Source organism: Danio rerio, chromosome 18 (assembly GCF_049306965.1).
Source record: "Danio rerio strain Tuebingen ecotype United States chromosome 18, GRCz12tu, whole genome shotgun sequence".
NCBI lineage: Eukaryota > Metazoa > Chordata > Actinopteri > Cypriniformes > Danionidae > Danio > Danio rerio.
Genome location: NC_133193.1, coordinates 41,175,671 through 41,201,045, shown reverse-complemented (window position 1 = coordinate 41,201,045; position 25,375 = coordinate 41,175,671). Strand labels below are relative to the sequence as shown.

Below are 25,375 nucleotides of genomic sequence, written 5' to 3'. Positions count from 1 at the left end.
CATGTCTTTAAAATATGACAGTTTATTTTACCCTAGCATTTTCACCGGATTATCTGCGCTAGCCTATTGCTACTGACAGTGCAAGTGGTTACAACGGTCTTCCATTTTGTTTTACACTTGAGCAACTAAATGGATGGTTTAGTCTGTTTAAATGAACGCATTAATTACATTACTACTACTGTACTGTACTAAGATTGGTGAAGGTATAGGGCCTTCTCACACTATACTATCCGATCCGTGCCCAGTCCCATTTTCCAGATCGTTTGAGAAGTGTGAGTGCTCTGAATCGGGGTCAGGCATGGTTCACTTGGCCGGGCCTGGCCTGGTTGGAAGAGGTGTGTGAGTGCTTAAGTCCAAAACGTGCCTAAGCCCAAAACTGAAAGTGAAACTTGACTTTTGAGGGACTGTTTGATGTGGATTTATTAATCATTCTTATTGTTCAACGAACGCAAACTGTCGTAGATTATTAAAGATGCAAACCCCTCGCTGCACGACAGCTCTACCTTCAGCAAAACCTCCTAATTCCAGCAGCATGAAGACTTTATGATTGCTTATGAGTGTCAAAAGCGGCTGATCTGTTCGGCGAAACATTTGACTGCTTCACTGCATATCAAACGACTTAAATGATATAACTAAAGAAATCTCCACTGTGCTAAAGCGCTTACTGAACAGTGCATCATCGATGACGTTAACGTGCCTAGGCCTGAATGTAATGTGAGAGCGAGCCGTCGGGGGAGACAGTACGGTGGTCAAGCGTGCTTTGGCCCAGTTTAAGGAAACTAAGTACACCATAGAGCAGGGTGTCCAAACTCTGTCCTGGAAGGCTGATGTCCTGGAGAGTTTATCTCTAATTAATTTGCTTCAACACACCTGCCAGAAAGTTTCTACTAAGAGCTTGATTAGCTGGTTCAGGTGTGTTTGATTAGGGTTGGAGCTAAACTCTCCTGAGTTTGGACACCCCTGCTCTAGAGCAATGGTCTCAAATCCAATTCCTGGAGGGCCGCTGCTCTGTACAGTTTAGCTCCAACCACCTCCAACTCACGTCTGCTTAACAGTCTAGTAGTCTTGAACACCTTGATTAGTTGGATCAGCTGTGTTTAATAGGGTTGGAGCAAAACTGTGCAGATCTGCACGGCCCTCCAGTTTGAGACTTAATCGCAGGGGTGGGCAAACTCGGTCCTGGAAGACCAGTGTCCTGCAGACTTTAGCTCCAATACTAATCGACGATGCTCCAATACTAATCAAACACACCTGAACATGCTAAAGTGTCTTCAAGATCAATAGAAATCTATAAACAGGTGTGTTTGATTAGAGTTGGAGCTAAAGTCTGCAGGACACCGGCCCTCCAGAAGCGAGCTTGCCCACCCCTGCTCTAGGGGGCAAAAGCTGTTTAAATATAATCAAAAGAAGAAGTTAAAAAAAGAAATAAATTCCGATTTATGTTTATCCGGAATGGTAGATATTTCAAGTGCATTTAATTTACTGAATTTACTGCCATCTTCTGGCGATTATTTGATTTACATTCAATGTGTCTTGTTCTGCTGATGTAATGTCCGCTGGTTGTTTTATATCTTTTAGATGTAAGAAACCACATTAAGCTAAAGAAATTGGAAATCAATTTGAATCAGCTGAAATGAGACAGTTAGGATCAAGTAAAGGCGATCATTTGTTATGTTGTTAAAACATTTACTAGTCGACTAAATACTTGTTCATCAGCGAAGTATAATAAAACTCACTTCCCAGATAAAAAGCTTTTATAGTACATTTTTTACGTCTTTCTTAAAAGTAAGCTCCTTTTCGCTACACGCGTTCGGCGAGAAATCCAAATGAGGAGGGTAATGTACGCCTGTTGTGCAACTGAAAGAAATATAAAACATAAACCGTCACCTTCGTGACTGTTACTTATGCGTATCACATACTGTCTCGTTTTTTTGTTGTACATTTATCGGATTCTCTGTAACTCTAAAATAAGCTGCATTTCCATATCGACAAGTCACAGGCAATATCCCGGTCGACATCAAATGGGGCCCTTCCTCATTATAAACCATTTCCTCGCCTTCCAGTCGCTCTCAGTTGTCGGTGAGGCCGGCGGGGCGGATCCCATAATAAATTGGAAGAGAAAATAAAAGCAACACAATCAAAGCTTCGGCTTATTTGCCTCCAAAAAGGATTTATATTCTCCCTTGTGGACATATTGCGCATAAAGGTGAGCACACATTCAGGACTTGATCACTAATGCGAACGTTATACCAGGTTTCTTAATGTCAGGACAGTTTCTAATGAGCGGACAATGGGTTGCTGTGACAGCGTGTAAAGATTTTGCAATGTAGTTTTATGTTACTATACAAATGAGTTTGACTTATAAATTTATACGAGGCAAATGATGGAGTGTTCTCTCCCAGCATATTTCACTATTGTAAAACTGCAAGATTGAGTGTGATGTACGATCGAAAATGAAACCATCGTCGATTCCAGCAACCTACATCACACATGCTTCGACTTTTGATCGTCTTGCAGCCATCCAAATTTTCTATTTCAGCACTCACAATTGGTTTGTTAATCAAACCTGCCCTTTATCCCTTTTTAGATGCCCTCGGCAACAAATGGCACCAGGACTTTGAAGTCTGCCAGCCCAGACTTGGGATCTGCTCCCGGAGCAATGAACCAAATCACAGCCAGCAACCAGCTGACTGGAACCCAGTCAGAGGCAATGAAGCAGGTGATGGTGGTTCTTGAGAAGAAAGTGCGCAATATGGAAAAGAAAAAGGTAAGTTAACAGTTGACGTTACCCTCTTCTTTTTCCAGCCTGTCACGTTAAGCTTAACCAATGCAACCACAGACATGACGTTACAACGTTAAACAAATTGTCTCTCATACTTAAATCTACTTCACAAACCCAGAAGATTTTTTTGCACTAACTTTACGTTGTTTATTTTACAATCTGACTTAAGTTTTCAATGATTTCCGTTCGACGTTTAAGTTCCTACTTTGATATTTCAATGGTGTGTGGAAATTATATCATAAATGACGTTATACAGTAAGAGATGTCAATGTATTATAAATCTTTAGGGCTTTCGAAGCACAGGGAAATCCGCATAACTGTTATGTATAAACTCCTCAAACGTATACAAAAGCCTCGTTATTTACGCTATTTTGTATGAACCGACATCTTAAATGTACGCAGTCCATGTTGTCTGAAATAAAATATATATACATTTTTAAGATGTTTTTGTACAAGGAACTCAACGTTATAAACCTTATGAACGCTTCTCAAACGCAAAACTATTAACATTTTAAAAAGTACGTTACCAATGTTGTTAAATGGCTTTCGAATGGTCTTGAATCCAATATAAACTAAATAACGTTTGCTAATTTAGTTTTGCCTTTTCACTGTTGTGTCTCTAAGTTAGCTATGCTAACCGGCTAACGTTAGCGTTTAAAGTTTTCTTTCTCTCTCTCTCTCTCTCTCTCTCTCTCTCTCTCTCTCTCTCTCTCTCTCTCTCTCTCTCTCTCTCTCTCTGTATAGATATATTTACCTTTTCTATACATTTCATAAAACAAGACCAAGTTATTTCCTGAATGTTTTGTCAGTACTGAACGCTGCGTTGCTCACGCACATGGGAGATAAAGCTAACATGGCGTCTCAAAACAGGTTCAGCATGCTAGAAAATATGGGGAACTGTCGGAGAAAGAATGAACGTAAAGGAGCACCTTATGTTTTGGATGGTCTTAGGCTCGAGTGGGTTTGTGGAGATAAGTGGGTCACAGAGATATAGACAGACAGGTGTGTCTTCAGGACACGCAGTAAAGCGCCTTTGGATTCTAGGAGTTTGAGCTCTGCTGGAGAGATTTCTTTTAACTTGATGGTGCTGAGTATTGCTTTTATAATTGTTTGCTACTTGACTTGTTCAGTGCAGAAAGGTGATGTTTTGTTAATGGGATTGATCACTGAATAAAAATTCCCAGTTATGTAGTCTTAAATCTGTTTGCAGGTTTTAATAAAGCTTTATTCATTACAACACAGAGGGGATGTAACTACCATAAAATGGGGATCAAATGTTACTAAAGCTGTCATTGTTTATAAGGGAATCATTTGCTTAACTAAAGCTGCATTTATGCATATTGTCACATTCATTTAGGATAATTTGTGATTTAATTTAAGTAAATGTGATGGGTTTTATTGTGCAGTTGTTGTAAGTGAACTTGTGCTCTCACACTAACTCTGTTATATTGGATAATCCTCTCACAACCGCATGCTGGAGCTTTCTGGAACAAAGTCCACTGATTTCATCAAAGTTGAATGAAAAAATAACTAAAGACATTTAAATAAAATGTTTTATTATTATTTGGGCACAAATCCACATTTTGCAATAGTTTTTGAATTTCAGCATTTAAGACTGTTGTAACAATGCTTACATTTCAGCTTGTAAAATGTATTATAAAACAGCTGATTATTTTAGAATATTTAAATGAACAAATATATAATTTGGGTTTCTAAAAAACCTAATGACCCAAAAAATTTGCAGTAGCGTATACAAATGTTTATTACTTCAATTGTTGTTGTTAGCATTCTAAATTCTGAATATTTATTAAATCAATAGGGTGTGTATGCAGAAGGACTTTTTAATTTTTCAGATACCTGGCTCAAACTCTTGCGGTGAACCGCATGCCATTTACAAAATCAGCATGTTTAAGGTCTATTTTCTTTAAGATACTATGATCTTCACTGCCTGACTGATATACGATGTGAGGTGGGTATCATAAAGTTCAGGAAGCACTGCATTAAAGTAAATTTTTTCACATTTAAGTCTTTAAAATATGAACATTTATTTTACACCAGTATTTTCACTGGAATTTCTGCACTAGCCTGCTAATCCTCACGGGTGCGTATGTGTAAATGGCTTTTTCATCTCATTTTACACCTAAACAACTAAATGAATACCGAAATCTATTTAACTTTATTATATTTAAATTACATTGCAACATTGATGCTGTAAAAGGAACCGTGTAAAATTGAAAGAAGTCAGATTAATCATTCCACGGAAGTGTATTGGTATTGGAAGAAACACTGTGTATATACCCCATTTAGCTGGACTGATAATGTTTTTTTTTTTATCATTATCAGTTTTAACTAATTATGAGGTTTGGGAAAAAATACATTTACCATTTAAGATGACTTCGTTAACACATATAATTTTAATACAGAACTTGCTTCTCCTTCTCTTATCTATTGCCTTGTCTTCTTGCAGAGCAAGCTTGATGACTATCAGGCCAGAAGCAGTAAAGGGGAACGTCTCAACCAGGACCAGCTGGTGAGTAAACGCTGTACATTTTTGTCGTCCCTGACTTGTCTGTCAGAATTCATGAAATCTGTTCTTGTACTTAATCAAATTAGGAAGCCCTGTCGAAGTACCAGGAAGTAATCCATAACCTCGAGTTTACACGGGAGCTGCAGAAGAGCTTTTTGGCATTGGGTCAAGAAGTGAGTAAATGGAAAATTGAATTGGTTCCCTTCATAGCTCGAGGCACATAGTTTGTTTTTGTGTGTAGAGTCCAACCGAAATCCACTGGAATGTTTAAACAGTTTAGTGAGAATGTCTTCTCTTGATAGATCCAGAAAACTGTTAAGAAAGCGGCACGTCGAGAGCAGCTCCAGCGTGAAGAGAGTGAGCAGAAAAGGTTGAAGCGGGTTCTGGAGCTGCAGTTCGCCCTTGACCGACTAGGGGATGAAAGTGTGCGGCAGGAGCTGCTGCAAGGGGATGGGGAAACTTCACTACTCACTGAGAGTGACCTTACTTCCTTGGATGAGTTTTACAAGCTTGTGGGGCCTGAACGTGACCAAAACATCAGGTGAAGCACACTTTCATGTCTTGGTGGTTTACACAACTGCAACATGCCTTTATCTGCTATTGAGGGATTGGGGTGCGTTTCAATCTTCTGTGAATGCGTTTGCGTCAGAGTTAGGACTTCACATTTGGCAGTCTGTTTTGTGAGCATCTTCAGAGCAATTCTTTATTTATTGACTAATGCCTGGTTATTTGCTGAAAGATTTTAAGTACATGATATTTATGTAATATTCACTGTGATCAAAATACAGGGTTCCACCCGCAACCCATCACTGGGAAGCACGCATACACTCTTGCACACACGCATACATTACGGCAAATTTAGCTTATTCAATTCAACTGGTACACCCAGAGGAAACCCATGCAAACACGGGGAGAACATGCAAACTCCACACAGAAATGCCAAATGACCCAGCCGGATTGCTCCGTTTAGAAGGAATTTATTTTAGATTGATTGGGATTTTGTGGGGGACTGAAACATGCTTAAAACATAACAAACAAATTACATGTGTAGATAAATACAGTAGAGCAAAGATAAGCGAAGTAAATGTGTTTTTTCGATGTCCATGTTAACAGTTTAGAGCTTTCATACTGCACGCAGCAGCAGCATGTCAGCGCTAGGCGTGCGCATCGCTATAGCAGCAGTGCAGTGATAGTTTCGGTTCTGGGTCTATTTTTGCCGCGCTGCTCACGCTTCATTAAAGTGTCAGTGCATTGATAATGACCAAAACACAATGAATGACAGTAAAAAGTAGCAATTGTACCCAATAAATGCGTTAATAATGTCAACTGATTCATATAGATTCATATATAGTCAATTAAATGAACTTAAACGGTTAAAAACGGCAACAAACATTTATTTAGGCCCGAACTACAAAACCAAATGTAAAAAATTTTAGTATCAGTTTTGCTTAAGTTGCACGCTAGTGTTTCAGGAGAGGGGAAATAGAATATTTAGGGGAGTTGTAGTCCATAGCGTCTCATCCTCTGCACGAGCAGGAATTAACGAGCTGTTATTCTGCTGCTGGACATCACTGAAGCAGAGAAAGTAACACTAATTTGATCATGTATAAATATCATCATAACTATATTGTATAAATATTATTAGAGCTGCACGATTCTGGCTAAAATGAGAATCGCAATTTATTATTATTTTTTTTGCTCAAAATAAAGATCACGATTTTCTCAAGATTCTGTATATTCATATAACAAACATATGGCACAACATCGACAATAATATTTTGTGTAGGTCTACTGGTTTTTATAAATAATTCTATTCTACTTATAATAATTCTACTGTTAAATTATTATGTTTGAGATATATGCTTGCTATCTGTCATTTTAGACAAATTTATTCACCGGTAAAATCAGACATTTGACATTTATCAGATTGTATTCAACAATATATAGGCTAGAGTAGTTGGACTGAAATTGTAAACATTTATTTTCATGCAAAACTGATGGTTCGCTATGAAGGAAAAAACATATCAAAAGCTTGCCGTAATCATAGCTCTAAACTGCGATATGATCATTTAAATGAAGTGCACTCTTTCGGTTTCATTTTGACTGCTAAGTGCTTGTTCATACTTCGCGCGCGTCTATCATTAAGTAGAGCGCGCGCGCCCTCTCTGTGATAACAGCTCACGGTCAGCAGCTCATGTGTGATTTCCCGGCCGCAAAAACATCATTATATAAAGACAAAAATGGCATTTTAGGTGAATTATACCCTAAATACATTTTGTGACTTATTCAACATCATTTGGAGGTGTCAATGTCACTGAGCAAAGTGTGTGAAACAATAAAAAGACTCGTGCGGTTGCCTTTTCTTCTCTCCTGAACTTGAAAATATGATTGGCAGAATCGTAGAAATGCTGGATTAAGATCGTCTAGGGCAGGGGTGTCAAACTCAATTTCTGGAGGGCCGAAGCCCTGCACAGTTTAGTTCGAACCCTGCTCCAACACACTTGCGTGTATGTTTCAAACAAGCCTGAAGGACTCAATTAGTTTGATCAGGTGTGTTTAATTAGGGTTGGAACTAAACTGTGCAGAGCTGCGGCCCTTTTGGAACCAAGTTTGACACCTGTGGTCTAGGTCAAATCGAGATCGCGATCTTTTAACGATTAATTGTGCAGCTCTAAATATTATTATAACTAGCCTACAGCAACCTGACAATCAAAAACCAAATGACATGATAGGACAGGCGATTGTCTTGTGAGTGTAGACACTTCTCATAGAGCTTGAAAAGCATGCAGTACTATTTGATCTATAAAATTTGTAAAATAAACATTTGCAGGTTAAAGAAACAGCATAGGAGGAAGTTGCCGCGGGCCTTGGTGCAGATGAAAAGTTTAATTGTATATAGAGAGATATAGACTAGTAATGTAATTTATACGTTTTTAAATATAAAGTTCTGTGAACAGACATGCATGGAGAACATCAGATTTGGTAAATGGAATCATAAAGGTTTGCTTGACATGTAAGGTTTGTTCTTTTGTAAAAATGCCGGAGCTTCAGTGTTGCATGTTTGATATTCATGTACAGCGACTGACTTGTTTAAAAAAAAAAAAAAAAAATATATATATATATATATATATATATATATATATATATATATATATATTTATTTATTTATTTATTTATTTTTTAATTTATTTTTTAAAATTTTCTTTTTAATTTTTTTTTTAATTCTAATTTGTGTTTTGAAAATGAAAAACATTAGAAAAATCATAAACATTGAGGCCCCTTGCGCAAGTCATCCTCAGTTTAGGTTGAGTTATCCTTTCAAAGGATTGGTTCACTGAAAGGTTCTCGCATAAAGTTCTCTCATCAATAAAGAGTGGAAGTTAGCTTTGTATCTGTATTCCTAATGCTGTTGTCTCACAGGTTGACTGACCAGTATCAAGAAGCATCGCAACACTTATGGGAACTTTTGGAGGGGAAGGACAAGCCTGTCGCTGGAACAACATGTATGTCAATCCTTTTTTATTTATAAAGAGTTTAAAGATTAATAATAGATTTAGATTTTTGTAATGCTTCTCAGTTTTATATTGGGAGGTTTTAAAGGGTGCATTCAGTTTGTAAAAAAATATATGAAGACAGAAAATCCTCTAAATGCCTTTTTAATATTTTCTTCTAAAATATTTTTTTTCTCCAACTCCTGTGTGTGGACTAAGGGATTTTACTTTTATAGTGACAAATAGGTTTTTTTCATTGTGTTTAAAGTGAAATAACTGAACATAAATATAGGAGGCTGAGGAAAAAGCTCATTTAGGTGGGCATTTTAGATTGCATTTAGAGGTTTTTGCATCTGAACTCCTTGTATATTAAATAAAAACAAGCATCCAGCTGTAATGTAAACTTTTCCCTCATCCAGATATATATTCGAGCATGTTCTACATTATATGAATGAAAATATTGTCTTATGAAAGTTACTGTTAGATTATACATTAAAAAAAAAACCTGACCAGCCATTAGTAGCTGTTTTTCAACGTTTTTTTTATTATTATTTTTCTTTTTCCTGCAATCATTACGGGACTCTAGATTAACATTTGAGGGCACTTGGCTGCCACTAAGCATCACAAATTGTGCAACCAATCGCTGGTTCATTAATATTGTGAAATGAACATGTTTTATTTTTTAAACTCACATTTGACCGACTGTGAGTTGGGATCCACGTCAATTTATTTTATTCTTATTGTTCTGAGGTGTAATATAATACTTAATATAACCTAATATAAAGGAAACGTGTGAGTTGTAAAAAAATTCACCCCCTCACAGTTGTCATGAAGGGTAATATTAGCTATATGAATCTAAATTGTTCTTTGTACTAGGCTGTAAACACCTTTTTTTTTCTGCTGTGAAGTTGGCCATTCTAACAGTTGGCTCAATTAAAAATTTCTCCATGTGGAGCCAGGACTAGCGAAATTTGCTGCAATGAACTGCAGTTTCAGTTACTTCTGTATTGGCTACCCGAGAGAGAGCGAGAGGTTGCTGCTTGGTGTCAACTAGGACTATGTTCTCAGTTATAGAAATCAAACAGTCATGCAAATGTAAAGGTAGTGATGATTAAAGTTATAATAACCAGCTCGCGTATGCCTCACGTTCACGACTCGTACTGTATCTGAGTTGCACAAGGCCGTTGATTCGCAAACTATGCGTGCTCTTTGTGTGAACACTTTAAAATATCAGTCAGGTTGTCCAAATGATTGTAACTGGTTTTATAATGGGCGTGCGCCTGTACAGTAGGATCCAGCGAGATTCGGTGGCGTTTCAGTGAACAGCTGTTCACTGTTCCTGTCAGCGAACTCCTCCAATAATGTCCAGCTACAAATCAAACCACCTTTAGATCGATGTGTTTGAAATGTGTTTTACATTTATTTATAATGGATATGAATAGTGGATAAATAGATGAATAGTAGGCAGTCTAAGGGTGCAACTGTGAATCGATTTAGTTGTTCTGAAACGGGGATTAAAATTGTTGCATTGATGCTCTTTGTTCTTGGTGCGGTTTGCTTTCACACTGCAAAGTTTCTAAACGGACCAAAAGAGCTAAAACAAGTCACGTGTGAGTAAACTCTCCTCACATTGGTCAGTGTCAGGGTTTGTTTTGCCCGCTCAGCTGTCAGGAGAGGTGGTTGTTTGGTGGTGTTTGAGAAGGTGCGCGCGACGTGGCTGAAGAGTGATGAGGGATGCGGTGGGGAGAGTTGAGAAGGATGTGCGATGTATTTGAGGACCGGGAGGTAGATGCGAGATTACCAGAAGATTATCACTCGTTTGCGGGCATTCGGGAGACTCCCGAAACTTCCCGCCCTACTCATAATTCTCTCTTTATATAGCCGTATGCCTATTACATATCCATAATACACTGTGATATAACAGCGCTCTGATCGTATCGCTTTCTCACTGCAATCGATCCGCTCCAGAGGATCCGCTGGAGCCGAGACCACCTCATTCAAGCAATCTTGATTTGGCATGGATCCTTGTGTGATTGCTGGTTTCACATATGCCAAACAAACCGCGCTAATTGGGCAAACGAGACCGGTTTCATACAAAAGTGTAGGTGTGAAAGCACCCTAATGCAAAGCAGCAGCAGTTTTTTTTTTATATTGCAGGTTTATTTATTTATAGCATTTTTTTATAGCAGGTTTTTTTATTGAAGAAAAAGGCCCAAATACTCTGCAGTTATATATTTGTATAATATATATATATGAATAAATGAAATAAAGAATTCAGGAGCTTTGAACCTGTCTGACCATTATTGTTTTTAAATGTTAGAATGTATATTATTTTACATTTTATTTATTTATTATTATTGTTATTTTTTAATATAAAATGATGTAGAAAAATAAAAGAATAATAGAATGCAAAAGAAATGTTTTGCTAACAAATAAAGCTTCAAAATGAACTTTTACTCTAGACAGTTTGAGCCTTCAAAAAAAAAAAAAAAAATTCAGAGTGAGGTGGGGCTCGAAGTGAAAAAGGTTGAGAACCCTTGACTTAGAATATCATACAAATTTGCACAAGTGAATCTCTAGTTGTTTGGTGTGTTTTTACACATTCCATGTAGCAACACCAGTACCATTGTTCCTTTCGTTTTGCCTTGTCTGAAGGCTGTGCATGAAACCTTCTGTGCTCTTACTGGGCTTTATGCCCATGCTCACTCAGCAGTGGATGAAATGGCATGATCCATGTCCTGATTTCTGAGTGTTATCTTGCTGCTCTCTAAGGATGCTGAAAGTGGAAAATAACTTGAACAGAGGCGGCTAGTCCATAAATCAAACCTGAGAGTTTGAGACATGGCTGTTCTAATGTTTTTTCATTTTATGTCCAGTTACAAGCACATCAGTATTGTGTTATGTATTTTAGTCATTAGAAATATAAATATTTTATTAACTACAGAAGCTTTGCCTTACAATGCCTCCAGTCTCTAGCACTTTTCTTCGGTGGTATTCATTGGCAGATCATGTGGCTCAGGCCATATAAATGAATCAGTTTGCTCCGCATCAGCTGGTCTTGAATTGTGCTGGATGATGATCGTTTACAACGTTTAGGCCTTTCAGCAAATCTGTGCTTAAACTTTTTTGTTTTCTGTTTTAATTGAATACGTTTATGCTGCAAGGATGCATTAAAGTTGCCATTTAAAATGTTTATAATGTAATGCAAGATTTAAAATTTTTACTTTATGAATTGAAACAATTTGTATCATATAATAAAAAAATTATGAATGGTCAATCTTTTTTTTTTATTACCGCATATTTGGTCAAAAACAAAGCTTTGGTGATGGGGTGTTAAATGTTTGTCATCTAGGTTTAATTTATATTTTTTTTGTTAGCTGATGTATAAAATATCACTTTTTCTTTTTTTTAAACTAACAGCAAGCAGTCCTTATAGACCTTTGTCTAAATTCTCTCTTTGTGTCTTAGATAAAGCTCTGAATGAGACATTGGAGCGGGTTTTGCAGAGCGGCTACTTTGACCGAGTGCAGGCTCATCAGAATGGAGTTTGTGTGGAGGAAGAGGAGGTGGAGGAGCAGGCGGCTCCAGTGGAAGCACCTGAACCAGAGGAACAGCCTCATGACACGGGTATTACTTCTCACTCATTTCATATTTCTCATCTTTCTAAAACTTCTACAGTTCACACTGAATTCTGAGATGTTGCCTTTTGTCTTCTAGCAGAGGGTGAGATAACGGAAGAGTATCCAGAACCCATTCCAATTGAGACAACAGAGGTGAGACCTGTTGGGTGGACACAGGCCTTGTGAAATGCAAGCTTTAAGGCTCTCATTCAAGGAATCCATTTACTGGATGTTTTAATGTGGGAATTTATTATACAGTGAAATTAAACCTTCTTAATCCAATCAACTTAAACCATGTTTGAATGAACACAATTTATTTTAAAAAGCAGAAATACCTGTTACTGCATGCCTGAAACTGCACTGTGCAACTTTCCGTCCCTAACCTTCTGGAGATGAGAGCTGGTTTCAGATTTATGTAAAAAACATTGTTACTCGACATTTGACCCAATATAAAAATCTACTTTACTGACTATCCTTTTTTTCTTTGGTCTGTGCAATGTTAATGTAAGTTTGTATCTTGTTTGTTGTTTGAATCAATTATCATTAGCTGAAATCAAAAATCTAACAAATGTATTTCAGATAGTAGTAAAAAGACTAAACTAGTAAAAAATACTTTACAAATTAAGAGATGACCTAACACAAAATATTAATAAAAATGGTTATGATCTTGTTTCTAAAGCATTACTTGTTTGTTTGTGAATGTGTTCAGTGTAACTGTGAAAACTGAACTATAGACCTTTCACAACAGTTGACCTTGGAGTGAAAATGACTGTGAATGAACCTTATGTCTAACCCTATTATCTGGAGGGTACAGTTTAAGTTCCATCTCTTCCTAATTACCTATAATGTTCTTTACCTTGCTCTTGTTCTCTCCAGTTTGTAAATAGGCAGTTTGTTTCGGAGAGCACGTATAGTACTGGTGAAAAGGAGCAAAGAGAAGACTGGAGCGTGGAACCTGAGGTAACTTGAGGACCCCACCCCCACATCTCATAGTAAAGAAAAGGTGATATTATGCAGCTTCTGTTTCTAATCCGCTAGATTAAAACGTGGTTTTCTTTGGTGCATATGCAGGTGGTGAACTCAATACTGCAGCCGGTTCAGGCTGCCCCCATTCCTGTCGTCCCAGAACCTCATCCACTGCCCACAGTAACTCCAACACCCCCCTCAGACCCTGTGTGCAGACAGCAGGTGGTTCAGGACCTCATGGCACAGATGCAGGGACCATACAACTTTATGCAGGTAGGCATAAACAACACTGATGTTGGTGATGCTAAGTTATATTAAGCACCAGACTTGGAATAGTTTTGTCCGTGATGATTTACTCGCCGGCTCTAGATTATTCATGGGATGCTTGTCACCTCACATTTTTTCCACATATACTGTTTTTTTTTTAAGATGAGGCAAAAAAGGGTTAGATCAGGAAGGAAGCTCTGGCCATGTTTGGATGTACTCTGTCGCACTAGCAGGAAACATTGCAAAATAAAACTATTTACTAATGGCGTATGTTTGTATGCACAATATAAATGCTCTTCTTTTTCCTCAGGACTCCATGCTTGATTTTGATGGCCAGTCTCTTGATCCGGCTATTGTATCAGCACAACCTATGAAGCCAGTCAGTATGGAGATGCCACCAATGGTGTGTCAACCAGGTATGTTTCTATTTGCACCACATGGCCCTGCAATTTGCATATTAGGTTGTTGTGTTTGTGCTTGTTTCTAATCAACCGAAGCTTGTTGGCCTTTTGATTTCTAAACTTGCAGCTCACCCGGAGACTCATCTAGCACAGCCTCCAGCTGTTGGCGTTCAGCCAGAACCCACGCAAGTGAGTGTTGCGAAGTTCTGCAAAATGTTGCAAAATAAGTTTTCTCAGCACTCTGGAAAAAAGTTTACTTAATCAGTTTAAAGATTCGCAAATGTGTTTTCTCTGCAGATACCTATGGTTTCTCCTTCACCAGAAACCTTCTCCACACCGCCACCGATGTATCAGTCCCCTCACACAGCTGATCCCAGACCACAGACAGGCTCGATTGACCCAATTCAGGTAAGCCTTTAACTGAGTGAATTCAATGAAATGATCTTCAGTTGATTCTTGCTGTGTGTGATATGAGCTTTCTTCTACTGCCCTACAAATGCAAGGTGCAGTACTATGGAAACATTACAACCAAAGACTGTAGGATTCAAAAGACGTGCCGCTTGTGTAGATACGAGTGTGGGAAAAGGATGATTTTAAAATAAAACTCCAGACTACAGTTTTAAATGTATAAAATAGGTTTTATTTTACTTGAATATTTGAGCATGTTAACAATGTCTTACTAAAACTTGATTTTATAGACATTTTACATTTTTCCAGCTTTTTAAAACCTTGTTTTGCCTTCAGATTGCTTAAAATACGTTTTAAAATCACTAATTACTGCTTATAAGCAGCAGCTGTTATGGTTGCTAGGTAACGAGATCTGTCCTCTGTAGGCTAGATCAGTGGTCCCCAACCTTTTTATCACCGCGGACCGGTTAACGTTTGTCAATTTTATAAGGGACCAGTGTGGGGGGTCTTCAAGTGAACACAGCTGCTGCGCTCGTGCATCCAGGTTAATCATGAACAACTCAGCATAGTTGCACTATAGCAGTCTGATTGTTTCAATCAAGGTTTATATGCATCAAATACATAACATCTGTGCCAAACAACTCAACTGACGAACATATTAACAATAATACAACCGTATAGCCGAATTAAATGTATGTATTGGCATGTTACAGCCCTAATGAGTATGATTATGTGAAACTCCATATAGATGCATATTGCAATGATTTTGGGTACTTACTTAGCGATGCACGCACACATATATGCACAGTCCTTAAATGCTCTGCTGACTTGGACTCTATAATACCTGTTTTATAACTTTAAACCATCAACAACCACCACTGAGCTATATTCTAGCGATCGTTCTTCCCACTCTGTGGTGGATTTTGGCATAGTCCATTTCACCTGAGATGGCGGGGGTGGGTGGAAGAAACCAAGTCGCGGGAGGAATATTTTCTACAGAAATAATTTATGATTTCTTATGTGGCCCGGTACCAATTGTTCCACGGACCGGTACCGGTCCACGGCCCGGTGGTTGGGGACCACTGGGCTAGATGGTCTCATTTCAAAACGCTCTGTTTGGCCTGTACGTACCTCGAAGGACTCCATTTTGAAGTCTGCATCGACACCGCTAATGTCTGCTTGTCTCCTTAAAAAACAACTTCTGCAGACCTTCATAATGCAGTCACAAAATTATTGATCAGTAATCCATTCATGAGGATATTTGGTTTGTTTTTAACTTTAATTTTAAATATTTATGTTTTTCGAACATTGTTTAAACGACTTCATGCATCACTCAAAATTGAAAAGTTCTTTTCATTTATTTATTTTTATCTAGTAATATTGCCCACCTTTGTATTTTAATCTACCTAAATGTGCACTTAATTATCAAATGTATTTGTGAAATTATCCAAAAATTGCTTTTCCTCTGTAGGCCTCCATGCCCTTGACAGAACAAACTCCTTCATCTGCAACGCTTCCTCCTGCCTCCCAAACCCAGGTGATCCCAAAACCCTTGCACAGCAGCGGCATCAATGTCAACGCAGCCCCATTCCAGTCCATGCAAACGGTAACAAACCTGAAAGCTGTTTTTAAAAAAAATGAAACCTGTCAAATCAGGATCGCTCCTTAATGTTGTGATTAATCTAATATTGCTACAGATTTGCAGAAAAGTCTCATCGGCTGCTAAAACTATAAAATATTAATTACAGGGGATTTTGCTGAGGATCAAGTGGTATAGAGAACTACGAAACTTTACAAAGAGATCTATAAGATATAATTGAATTATAGAGGGTTTGCATATCCATTTCATTCTGTAACTCTTTATCATCTTGTATTAAATGTTAACTTTTATCCTCAATCTGTTTTTCCTGAAAGGTGTTCAATCTGAATGCTCCTGTCCCACCAGCTAATGATACAGACTCCATAAAGCAGGCCAGCCAATATCAGAATAGCTACAGTCAGGGCTTTAATAGCCAGACACAGCTTCCTGTGGAGCAAACAGACCTGCCGCCAGAGCAGCTCCAGGCTGGTGAGGAGAAGATGCACATCATATTTCACATAACCACAATATAATCCTGTAAATCTGCACTGCTCAAGTGAAAGCAATATATGGGCCTGCATAATATCTACTGTGGCAATAGAAACTGTTAGAGTAACCATAATAAAATTTATGCGTTATGCTCTGTATACATTTATTTTCATACTCATTTATAATATTTATAGTAATAGTTGTTAAGTTGTAACCACCATTGTTTATACATATTTCTTTGATAATGTCATCAATAGTTACTATTAATATTAAATGACGATGATGACTCTAGTAACAGTTACTTAACTAAGCTATTTTATCCTTGTTTTAACAGTAGTTGGTGCCTTCCATTCTCAAGATCAGTCTCTCCAGAACTCAGCTGCTCATCAGGTCATGTCTCAGCAGCAGGCAGGTGTTCAGGGCAATGGCTTCGGTCGCCAGGCTCAGTCCTTCTACAACAGCAGAGGCATGTCTCGTGGCGGCCCCCGCAACTCACGCGGCATCATTAACGGCTACAGAGGACCATCCAATGGCTTCAGAGGTACACAACAGCATGCGTTAGTAGGGAGTTCAGTTCACACTTATTCCCTGCATCGATCATAGTTTAAATTAGTTATTGATTATTCATTACTAGGGATATAACGGTATCAGAATTTCACGGTACGATAATACCTCGGTATGAATGGCACGGTACGGTATTTATTGAATATTTTACAGGAAAAACAAAATTAATGAAAAGACTCAAAGTGCTAAAAGTGTTTATTTACCTTAGCACTGAACATATTAATGACATACAAATTAGCCATCTATCTGTAAGTTTCGAAACAGGAACTTCAATTTTCCAATTTTAATAACAAAAAACTATTAAACCATGTAAAAAAAATAAAGTTTCAATTTAGTATTGTTGAAAACTCATCACATTCAAAGTTTAATCACTCACTCACTTAGATAGAGATGGGTTTTTTAGGAAAAATGATCATATAACTATAATCTGGTAAAAGCTGGGATCTCTAGGCATGTCCCCTGCAACAGAAAAAAAAAAAACCCTCATTTGGGACTGAGGTTTCTGGGACAGAGAGATATGATTTAGCCAAGGTTGACAGCAGTGGGTAACGTTGTGCATTGTCTTTCCACCACTTGAGAGGACAAGCCATGAGTGAGATAGAGGTCTCTTTTTTTTTTTTTTTTTAGTTTAGTTTATTTGTTTACAGGGTCAATGCACATTAATAAACATTACTGTAAAATGTGCCAGAATTAGCCAAGAATGGCTATTTTTCATCCGTAGACCCTTTACAGAATGTTAAAAAGTCACACCTAAAATAGAAGCACAACATTAAACATTAAATACACTTTCATAAGAAATACAGTTAAAAAAGTAAAGAAAAGAAAAAAAGAAAAAAAAAAGAACAGACTGATGGGAGCAGAGGACAAAAAGCCAAAGACAACAGTACAAATGTGTCAAGAATACAGTACTAATGCTGACAATGCTGATTTGTCAATAACCAATTTCTAACATGAGACTGAAAAGAACGAAAAGTGCATGATCTTCTAATTGTGGGTGGGATGGAGTTCAATTCCCTAGCAGCTCTCACTGAAAATACAGATTGACTGAATTTGCTTTTTTTGAGAGGAATAATGCAGTCTCCTCTGTCACCTCCTCTAGTAGTTCGTTGAGCAGTCGTTCTAATATTTATAAACTGATTTAATGGTGAAGTCGGGTTATGTAAAGTCTTAAACATTAAACAGATATGTACATATGTAATTAAATTTTCCCAACTAAGCAGGTTGTATTTCTTTAATATTAAACAATGGTGATATTGAACTGATTTCTTATCAAGGGTTTTTATGGATTGCTTGTATAAAGATTTAAGTGGCTTCAGAGTAGTGATGCTGGCTTGGGACCAAGTGGTAAAACAATAAGTGATGTGAGAAATGATCATGGAGTGATAATAGATTAGAGCAGCCTCACATGACATCTGATCACGAATAAATCTAAAATTTGCTAAACTGAATCTGACCCGGTTACAAACCTTTTTAACCTGAGACTGAAATGATAGTTTTGAATCTATTAAAACTCCAAGGTACTTGTACTCAGATACAACTTGTAATCTTTCCCCTGATACAAATACATCTGGTACTACACTTAGCCTACCATTCTTAGAAAAAAACATACACACGGTTTTAGAGATGTTCAACTGTAAACAGCATTGATCTAACCAGGCTGAAAGATGTACCAGTGATTCTGTGAGTCTGTCTGCAACTTGTAACACACTACTACCATGAATAAATATAACAGTGTCATCCGCATACATTTGTATGTTATTGTTAGGACACATAGATGGGAGATCATTGATATATAAAGTAAAAAGTAAAGGGCCCAAAATAGATCCTTGTGGAACACCTGTGGATATACCTAGAGGGGCAGATTTGTAATTTTGTATATTAACACACTGTGTGCGACCAGACAAGTAAGATTCTATCCATTTTAAAGTTTGTGGTGAGAAGTTAAAACCAACTAATTTGGACATGAGAATTCTATGATTTACAGTATCAAAAGCCTTCCTAAAATCAAGAAACACAGCCCCAACGATACCCCCCTTATCTAATAAAGACTTTACTTTTTCAGTAAAGTAGCAATTTGCCATCTCACTTGAGTAGTTCGCTCTGAAGCCAAACTGCAATGGATGTAAAGCAAAAGAACTATTATTTAAGTAATTTGTAATTTGTGTGGCTATCAGTTTTTCTGCAATCTTTGAAACTTTGCGGTACAAGTCAATGTCTGCATCAATCTAACAAGTGTGCTGTGTTCTGCAGTCCCCATGACTGTTTTTAGTCGTATTCCCCGACTAATATATCACCACAATGTGGGAGTGCCTGCATTCCGTTTTTTTCATTGTCACCTTTTCTCCTTTTTCGTATCTTTTTAGAAAGAAACCGAAATGCTTCCACACATCCGATTTAAAACCCGCTTTAGGTTCGATCATTTCCAGCTCTTTTTCTTCCCCGCTACTAGCGACACACTCCATTTCTGCATTACTGGAGCTGTAGTGACAACAGACCGCAAAGGATGATGGCCACGCCTAGGCCTCCCGTACCTCCTTGCTTCATTCGCCTAAGCAAACTTTTCTCAGAAATATAGTTTTGAGTCATGCGCCTACGGTAATATTGAAAAAAAATTACTGTTGTGGTATGACGGTATTTACAATATTGTTACATCCCTATTCATTACCTTTTATTTAAGATGTCTCAGTGACAAATTGTCACAGACATTACAGGATCTGCAAAGGACACCCAAAATGCAAGTATCCTTGTCAAAGGATTTAAAAAATTATACAAATAACAGCTAGTAGGTTCGGTAAAGAAATCAGTGATTGATTTCATAGATTCATTTAATGATTAAGTGGAATGACTACAGCTTGGGGTGTCCTGGGCTTGTGTCAAAAAACTAGTGGAGATGAAACTAGTTTATGTTGGCTGCATCTGTTCCTGGTTGGCCACAACTTTTAGGCTATTAATTAAATGGTGTTTTTTTTTTTTGTCAATGTTTAGCCTCCATTAATGCATTCAATGTAAAGATGCACAACTAAACATTAAAAAAATCGCGATCTCAATTAAAACAGACACAACATAAATTATAATTAATGATTTGCATATGTTTATTAACCCCGCGAAGCGCTGCATTCAAATCTATGTTTGATTAAGAGAGATTAACTTTTGACATTTATTTTCAATTAGTTACAAAAACTTAAATTATACAGAAGTACAGGGATAACAGTTTATTTTTCAGATATAAACACTGTTTATGGTAGAGATTAAAATCACCATTTAATGGAACTTGACGCTGGTGAATGTTGTAGCAATTACGTTGTCACGCACGACAACCATAAATTTGGTCACTGAATAGGTTTTCAAAAATGATCCACCTATCATGAAACGTTAAGTTTTATGTGTGAACTGTTAAATCGTTATATATATTATAAAATAAAAAAAATGTTTTACAATATGTAAGATTTTTATATTAACATTATCAGCAACAGTAGCAAAGATAATTTTTGTATTTGAATATTTTCCTTTTTTTTCCAGCAGTTTTTTTTTTCTTCATTTTAATAAAATTACATGTTCAAGTTTTGTTAAAACCAATGGTTTTTGCAGTAATTTTTTTTTTTTTTTTCTAAATGAAAAGCAATTGATAGTGTGATTTAAAAATGAGATTTGTGACTGTTGACACCACTAATATTATCTGTAGATAGACATCACTGACATTTTGTTACTATAGGGCACAGGTGTCAAACTCCTTAAGGGCCGCAGCTCTGCACAGTTTACTTCCAAACCCTAATTAAACTGATCAAACTAGTAGAGTCCTTCAAGCTTGTTTGAAAGCTACAGGCAAGTGTGTTGAAGCAGGTTTGAAACTAAACTGTGCAGGGCTGCGGCCCTCCAGAAACTGAGTTTGACACCCCTGCCGTAGGGGTTTAATTATAACACAGTTTTGAAAGTGCTGAAAATGGTCATAGAAGTTGCCTGATTTATGTCATTTCAGAGGTTTTCTTGACTTATACCAATTTGTTTGCAGTTACACCTCAGAATGAGAGTAGGGGAAGCTTTTCAAGTTGAGTTGGAAAGTCCAGGCAGAAACTTCCAAAATAGCTGAGTGTAAAAGGTTAAGAAATGGATTCAAGTGACAGCTTGGTGTGTCCTGGCTTCAATCTGCTCTTATGTGGATATACTGGTGCTTGCTTGTATTTATCGGAGTTAATCATTTGTTTCTGGGCATAGCTATTGTGCATATTAAGACTGCTCTGGAGAATGTGAAAAGCCAGTGTCCAGTCCATGATGTATTAAACACTATTCAGTTCATCTGTCTTTACTGTCCTCGCATGGATAACATTTCAGTATTTGTACATTACATCTTCATGAGGTAAATGTGTACCGGTTGAGTTAAATGACCTGCCAAACTGTTTCAGATGATTTAAAGATCTGATCAAACTGTGCACATTGGATACAACACACAGTATAGAATTTGGAAAGTTTTTATAAACTTAATTTTACTCCTCTATCTGCTGTACATGTTTTGCTTGTAATGTTGCCATTCTTAGTTTATAGCTGTTTATTATTGTATTCCTGATCAGCATTTGTTTATTTATTTCAGGTGGTTATGAAGGTTATCGGCCACCATTCTCCAACTCTGCCAACCCTGGATATGGACAAACACAGTTCAGTACACCGCGTGACTATTCTGGCAGCAACTATCAGCGGGTATGAATGAGTAGAATACTTTGATACTTGATGCAATGAATTGTGATGCAATGAATTTGATATTTGTATAACAATCTTTTTTTTTTTTTTTTTTTTTTTTTTTTTTTTTTTTTTTTTTTTTTTTTAAGTAGTCATATTATGGCTGTACTGGAGAACTGACCATATTTAGTTTTTCTGTGATGTGTGTATAAACAGTCTTTGAAAAATAGCTATTTTTATATACATTTATTTATATATATATATATATATATATATATATATATATATAATTTTTTTTTTTTATTTATTTATTTTTTTTTAATCTGGTTAATGAGTTATTACACAGTGAGTGGGTCTTTCTTTTGTTTTTATATATATATTTATATTCTCTTGATTAAGTAAAAATAAGATAAATGGAAGTCTTTCTTTATCTCCATCTCCTTTTTTTCCCCTGTTTAATTTAACATTTGTTAAAGTATTACATTCCTTCAGCCCTTTTTGTGATTAGTTTGGAAATATATTCTTTGTAGGGATGCATCGATACCATTTTTTTTATCTGATACCAAAATTCTGAGTATCGACCAATATAGACACGGTCCTGATACTGTGTCTGTTTTTTATTTTTTATTTTATTTTTTTTTGACACAGCACAATCCAACTAAAAACAATGTGTGCTGTAAACTAGACTACATTATTTGAGCATTCATTAGGACATTGATATGATCTGTTGTGGTCCAGCTTGTTTCCTTTTTTAATATAAAGGCTACCACTGTTGACCCTAATCAAAACAAACTGGTCTGTTAAATAAAGCATTAATATAAATAAAAGTAGAGTAGCCTTTTATTAGGCTAAATTTTTTGTTAATGACAATTCATATTGCGCCCCTCAGTTTCAATTTTATTAATTCAATAAACTTCTTTGACCACAATTAGACAAACTTTTACAAACTATTCGCAGCACAGAAAGTATTCCCCTCGGAAGAATAAACTCCATCGGAAGGATGAGAAAACAGAAACTTTTATTATTACAAAATCAATTAACAGAACTGCGCACGTTGTGTCTGTGCAGCCGGTGAGTGAGTGAAGTGCTTGATGGATCACTGAGATGCGGCGCGCAGCTCTCCGGGATCTGCGGACACCTTTAAAACTTAGCAGCACAAAGGCGAGAAATCAGTGCATTGAGGATCTGTCCAATGTATTATTGAGCCTTTTCTCATTTATAATTTTCAGGTAGTCCTACTTGAAGAGCAGGTAATAGCCTAACTCTCTACTCCAGTGTTGCGAATGCAATCTGCTGATCTAAGACACAGCGCAACATGATTTAGAAATAGCAATGAACTCCTTGCTGCAGGTCAAAATGAATCCATTTAATGCAAAACTAAATGCATTTCTCCACTTATTTATAACAGGAACCAATGGTCTTGGAGAGTTTTTCGTGTTGTCATAAATGCGACACACAGCTTGAACTTTGAATGAATGGAGAATGACTGACCGGCGCAGCTGCGGGAAGCTGAACTCAACATGAATTTAACCTCTTGAATATATATCTGTACTTCACATAAGCTATTGACCTTATTCTCAAATGCGGAAGTGCGCCTGTTTTCGCGATTGTCTTAGAACTTCCGTTTCAGTCGCCTATGGGCGAAATGACTAGGAATATTAAACGGCAAAAAACGGTCAAACTATTTGCTCTACAAACAAATGTTTGCATGACTATACAGACCAAGTAGAATAATACAACAAGGAAATATCAGTTTGCAACATCAAACAACGAAACGAGCAGTTTTTAATGTCTAAAAATGAATGGAAGTGAATGAGACCGGAAGTCTCGTGCCAAAAAGATTCAAATGGCAGCGCCCGCTCGTCGGCGGAGAATAAGGTCAATAGCAGGGGTCACCAACCCTGTTCCTGGAGAGCTACCTTCCTGCAGATTTTAGTTGCAACCCTGACCAAACACACCTGTTTGTAATTATCAAGTGCTGCTTTAGGTACTATTAATTGGTTCAGGTGTGTTTGATCAGGGTTGGGACTGAATTCTGCTGGAAGGTAGCTCTCCAGGAACAGGGTTGGTGACCCCTGAGCTATAGAAAAGCTTCAGAAGGCCTACATGACAACTTTCTAGTGCCTCTAATCGGCTGCCTTCATGGCATTTGTTGGCTTATAAATTACACTTAATGTAGCACATGCATAAGATCGGATTTTGATCCAACTGGCCGATACCCGATCCTGCAAAAATATGCAGTATCAAACCGATATCCGATCCAAATATCGAGATCGGTGCATCTCTAATTCTTTGTTGTCTTAGATCATCTTCTTAATGTTTTTGTTACCAATTTAATATGAAGCTCAGTACATCGTTCATGAAATGTATGCAAATCATGACATCATTTGTGTCAATAGTGAAAGGCACTCTGACAGTGGAAGCATATCTATTTGTTTAATTTAGTAATTACTTAACGGATCACTTCCTTTTGGCCTGAGTTTTTAAAAATCTGACATCGCTTTCAATTTTGTTTATTATTTTTGGCAACCCTCTGTGTTTTGTGCATCCTCCCTACAGCACACTTTCTTATTCGTATTCTCTCTAATGTTCTGCGTCTCTCCTCAGGACGGTTACCAGCCGAACTACAAGCGTGGCTCTGGCCAAGGGACTCGCGGGGTCTCTCGAGGAAGCGCTCCAGCCATGCGCTCTTAAGCCTTGTCAACCTTTCATCTGGACCACAATGAACATTCGGATACTCAAGTGCAAATGTCCTGGCTCTCTTTCCCCCTCTCTTCGCCATGGAAACCATCAAGCAAATATCAATTTGACATGTTAAAATTGAGAAGTTCAAGCTGAAAACTGTGTCAATTTTAAAGTTTCCCTGTGTTTCTAACAGATATACCTGTGAACTTGAAAGACTTAATTTATTTTTGTTGGTTTTTTTTGTATGAAATAAAACCTAAACCTGCTACAGCTGGTCCAAAAAAATGGGAGTTTTGTTTCTGCCCCTCTGTTTTTGTTCACACCAATTTGTTCTGGTTTTAAAAATCGCTTCTTTTGGTACATTTTAACGATTCTCCCAGATTCACGGTTTGTAAAGTGATATTGCTTCAAGTTTCAATAAAGATGTGTTGCAGTAACTCTTGTATGCTTTGCTTTTGATGTGTTTTCCAAAGTCTATTAAGCCACACATAATGCTATTGTTAATTCGTTTTGCCAGTGTTTCTGATGCAATGAATTCCTAACTATAGTCATACTAAGGACTCAGTTTTTATTGCATCTATGTAGTTTCTTGAATGAAAACCCTATATACACACAGTGGGTAAAATAAGTATTGAGCATTTCATTCTTTGTCTCAGGAAAATATATTTGTAATGGTGCTGCTGACTTGGAATTTTCACCAGAACTCAGGGACAACCAAAGAAATCCAAACATGCAAGGAAAACGAAACTAACTAGTTTAGAAATTGAGTTGAGTAAACAAATGAAGTGACACAGGGGAAAGCATTGAACACATGAAGAACAGGAGGTGTAAAAAGGCATGGAAAGCCCAAACAGCAGCTGAAATTCAGCAGTGCTCCCCCTACAGCAGTGTAAAGCAATGTTTGCTCCTTTAATCTAACATTTCA

The 25,375-nt window shown here is 37.2% G+C and overlaps 1 protein-coding gene across 4 annotated transcripts; it reads left to right on the top strand.

Moving 5' to 3' along the window:
• The first annotated feature begins 2,068 nt into the window (after nucleotides 1–2,068).
• On the top strand, nucleotides 2,069–24,887 carry caprin1b (cell cycle associated protein 1b). Of its 4 annotated transcripts, none has more exons than XM_068214751.1 (18): nucleotides 2,069–2,206; nucleotides 2,588–2,767; nucleotides 5,250–5,312; nucleotides 5,396–5,482; nucleotides 5,612–5,850; nucleotides 8,730–8,812; nucleotides 12,269–12,427; nucleotides 12,521–12,573; nucleotides 13,297–13,380; nucleotides 13,492–13,659; nucleotides 13,964–14,069; nucleotides 14,182–14,243; nucleotides 14,352–14,462; nucleotides 15,934–16,068; nucleotides 16,377–16,530; nucleotides 16,868–17,071; nucleotides 21,680–21,786; nucleotides 24,373–24,887. In XM_068214751.1, the coding sequence occupies exons 2-18, from the start codon at nucleotides 2,588–2,590 to the stop codon at nucleotides 24,457–24,459; spliced, it is 2,082 nt and encodes a 693-aa protein (XP_068070852.1). In that variant the 5' UTR covers nucleotides 2,069–2,206; the 3' UTR covers nucleotides 24,460–24,887.
• Nucleotides 24,888–25,375: the final 488 nt, after the last annotated feature.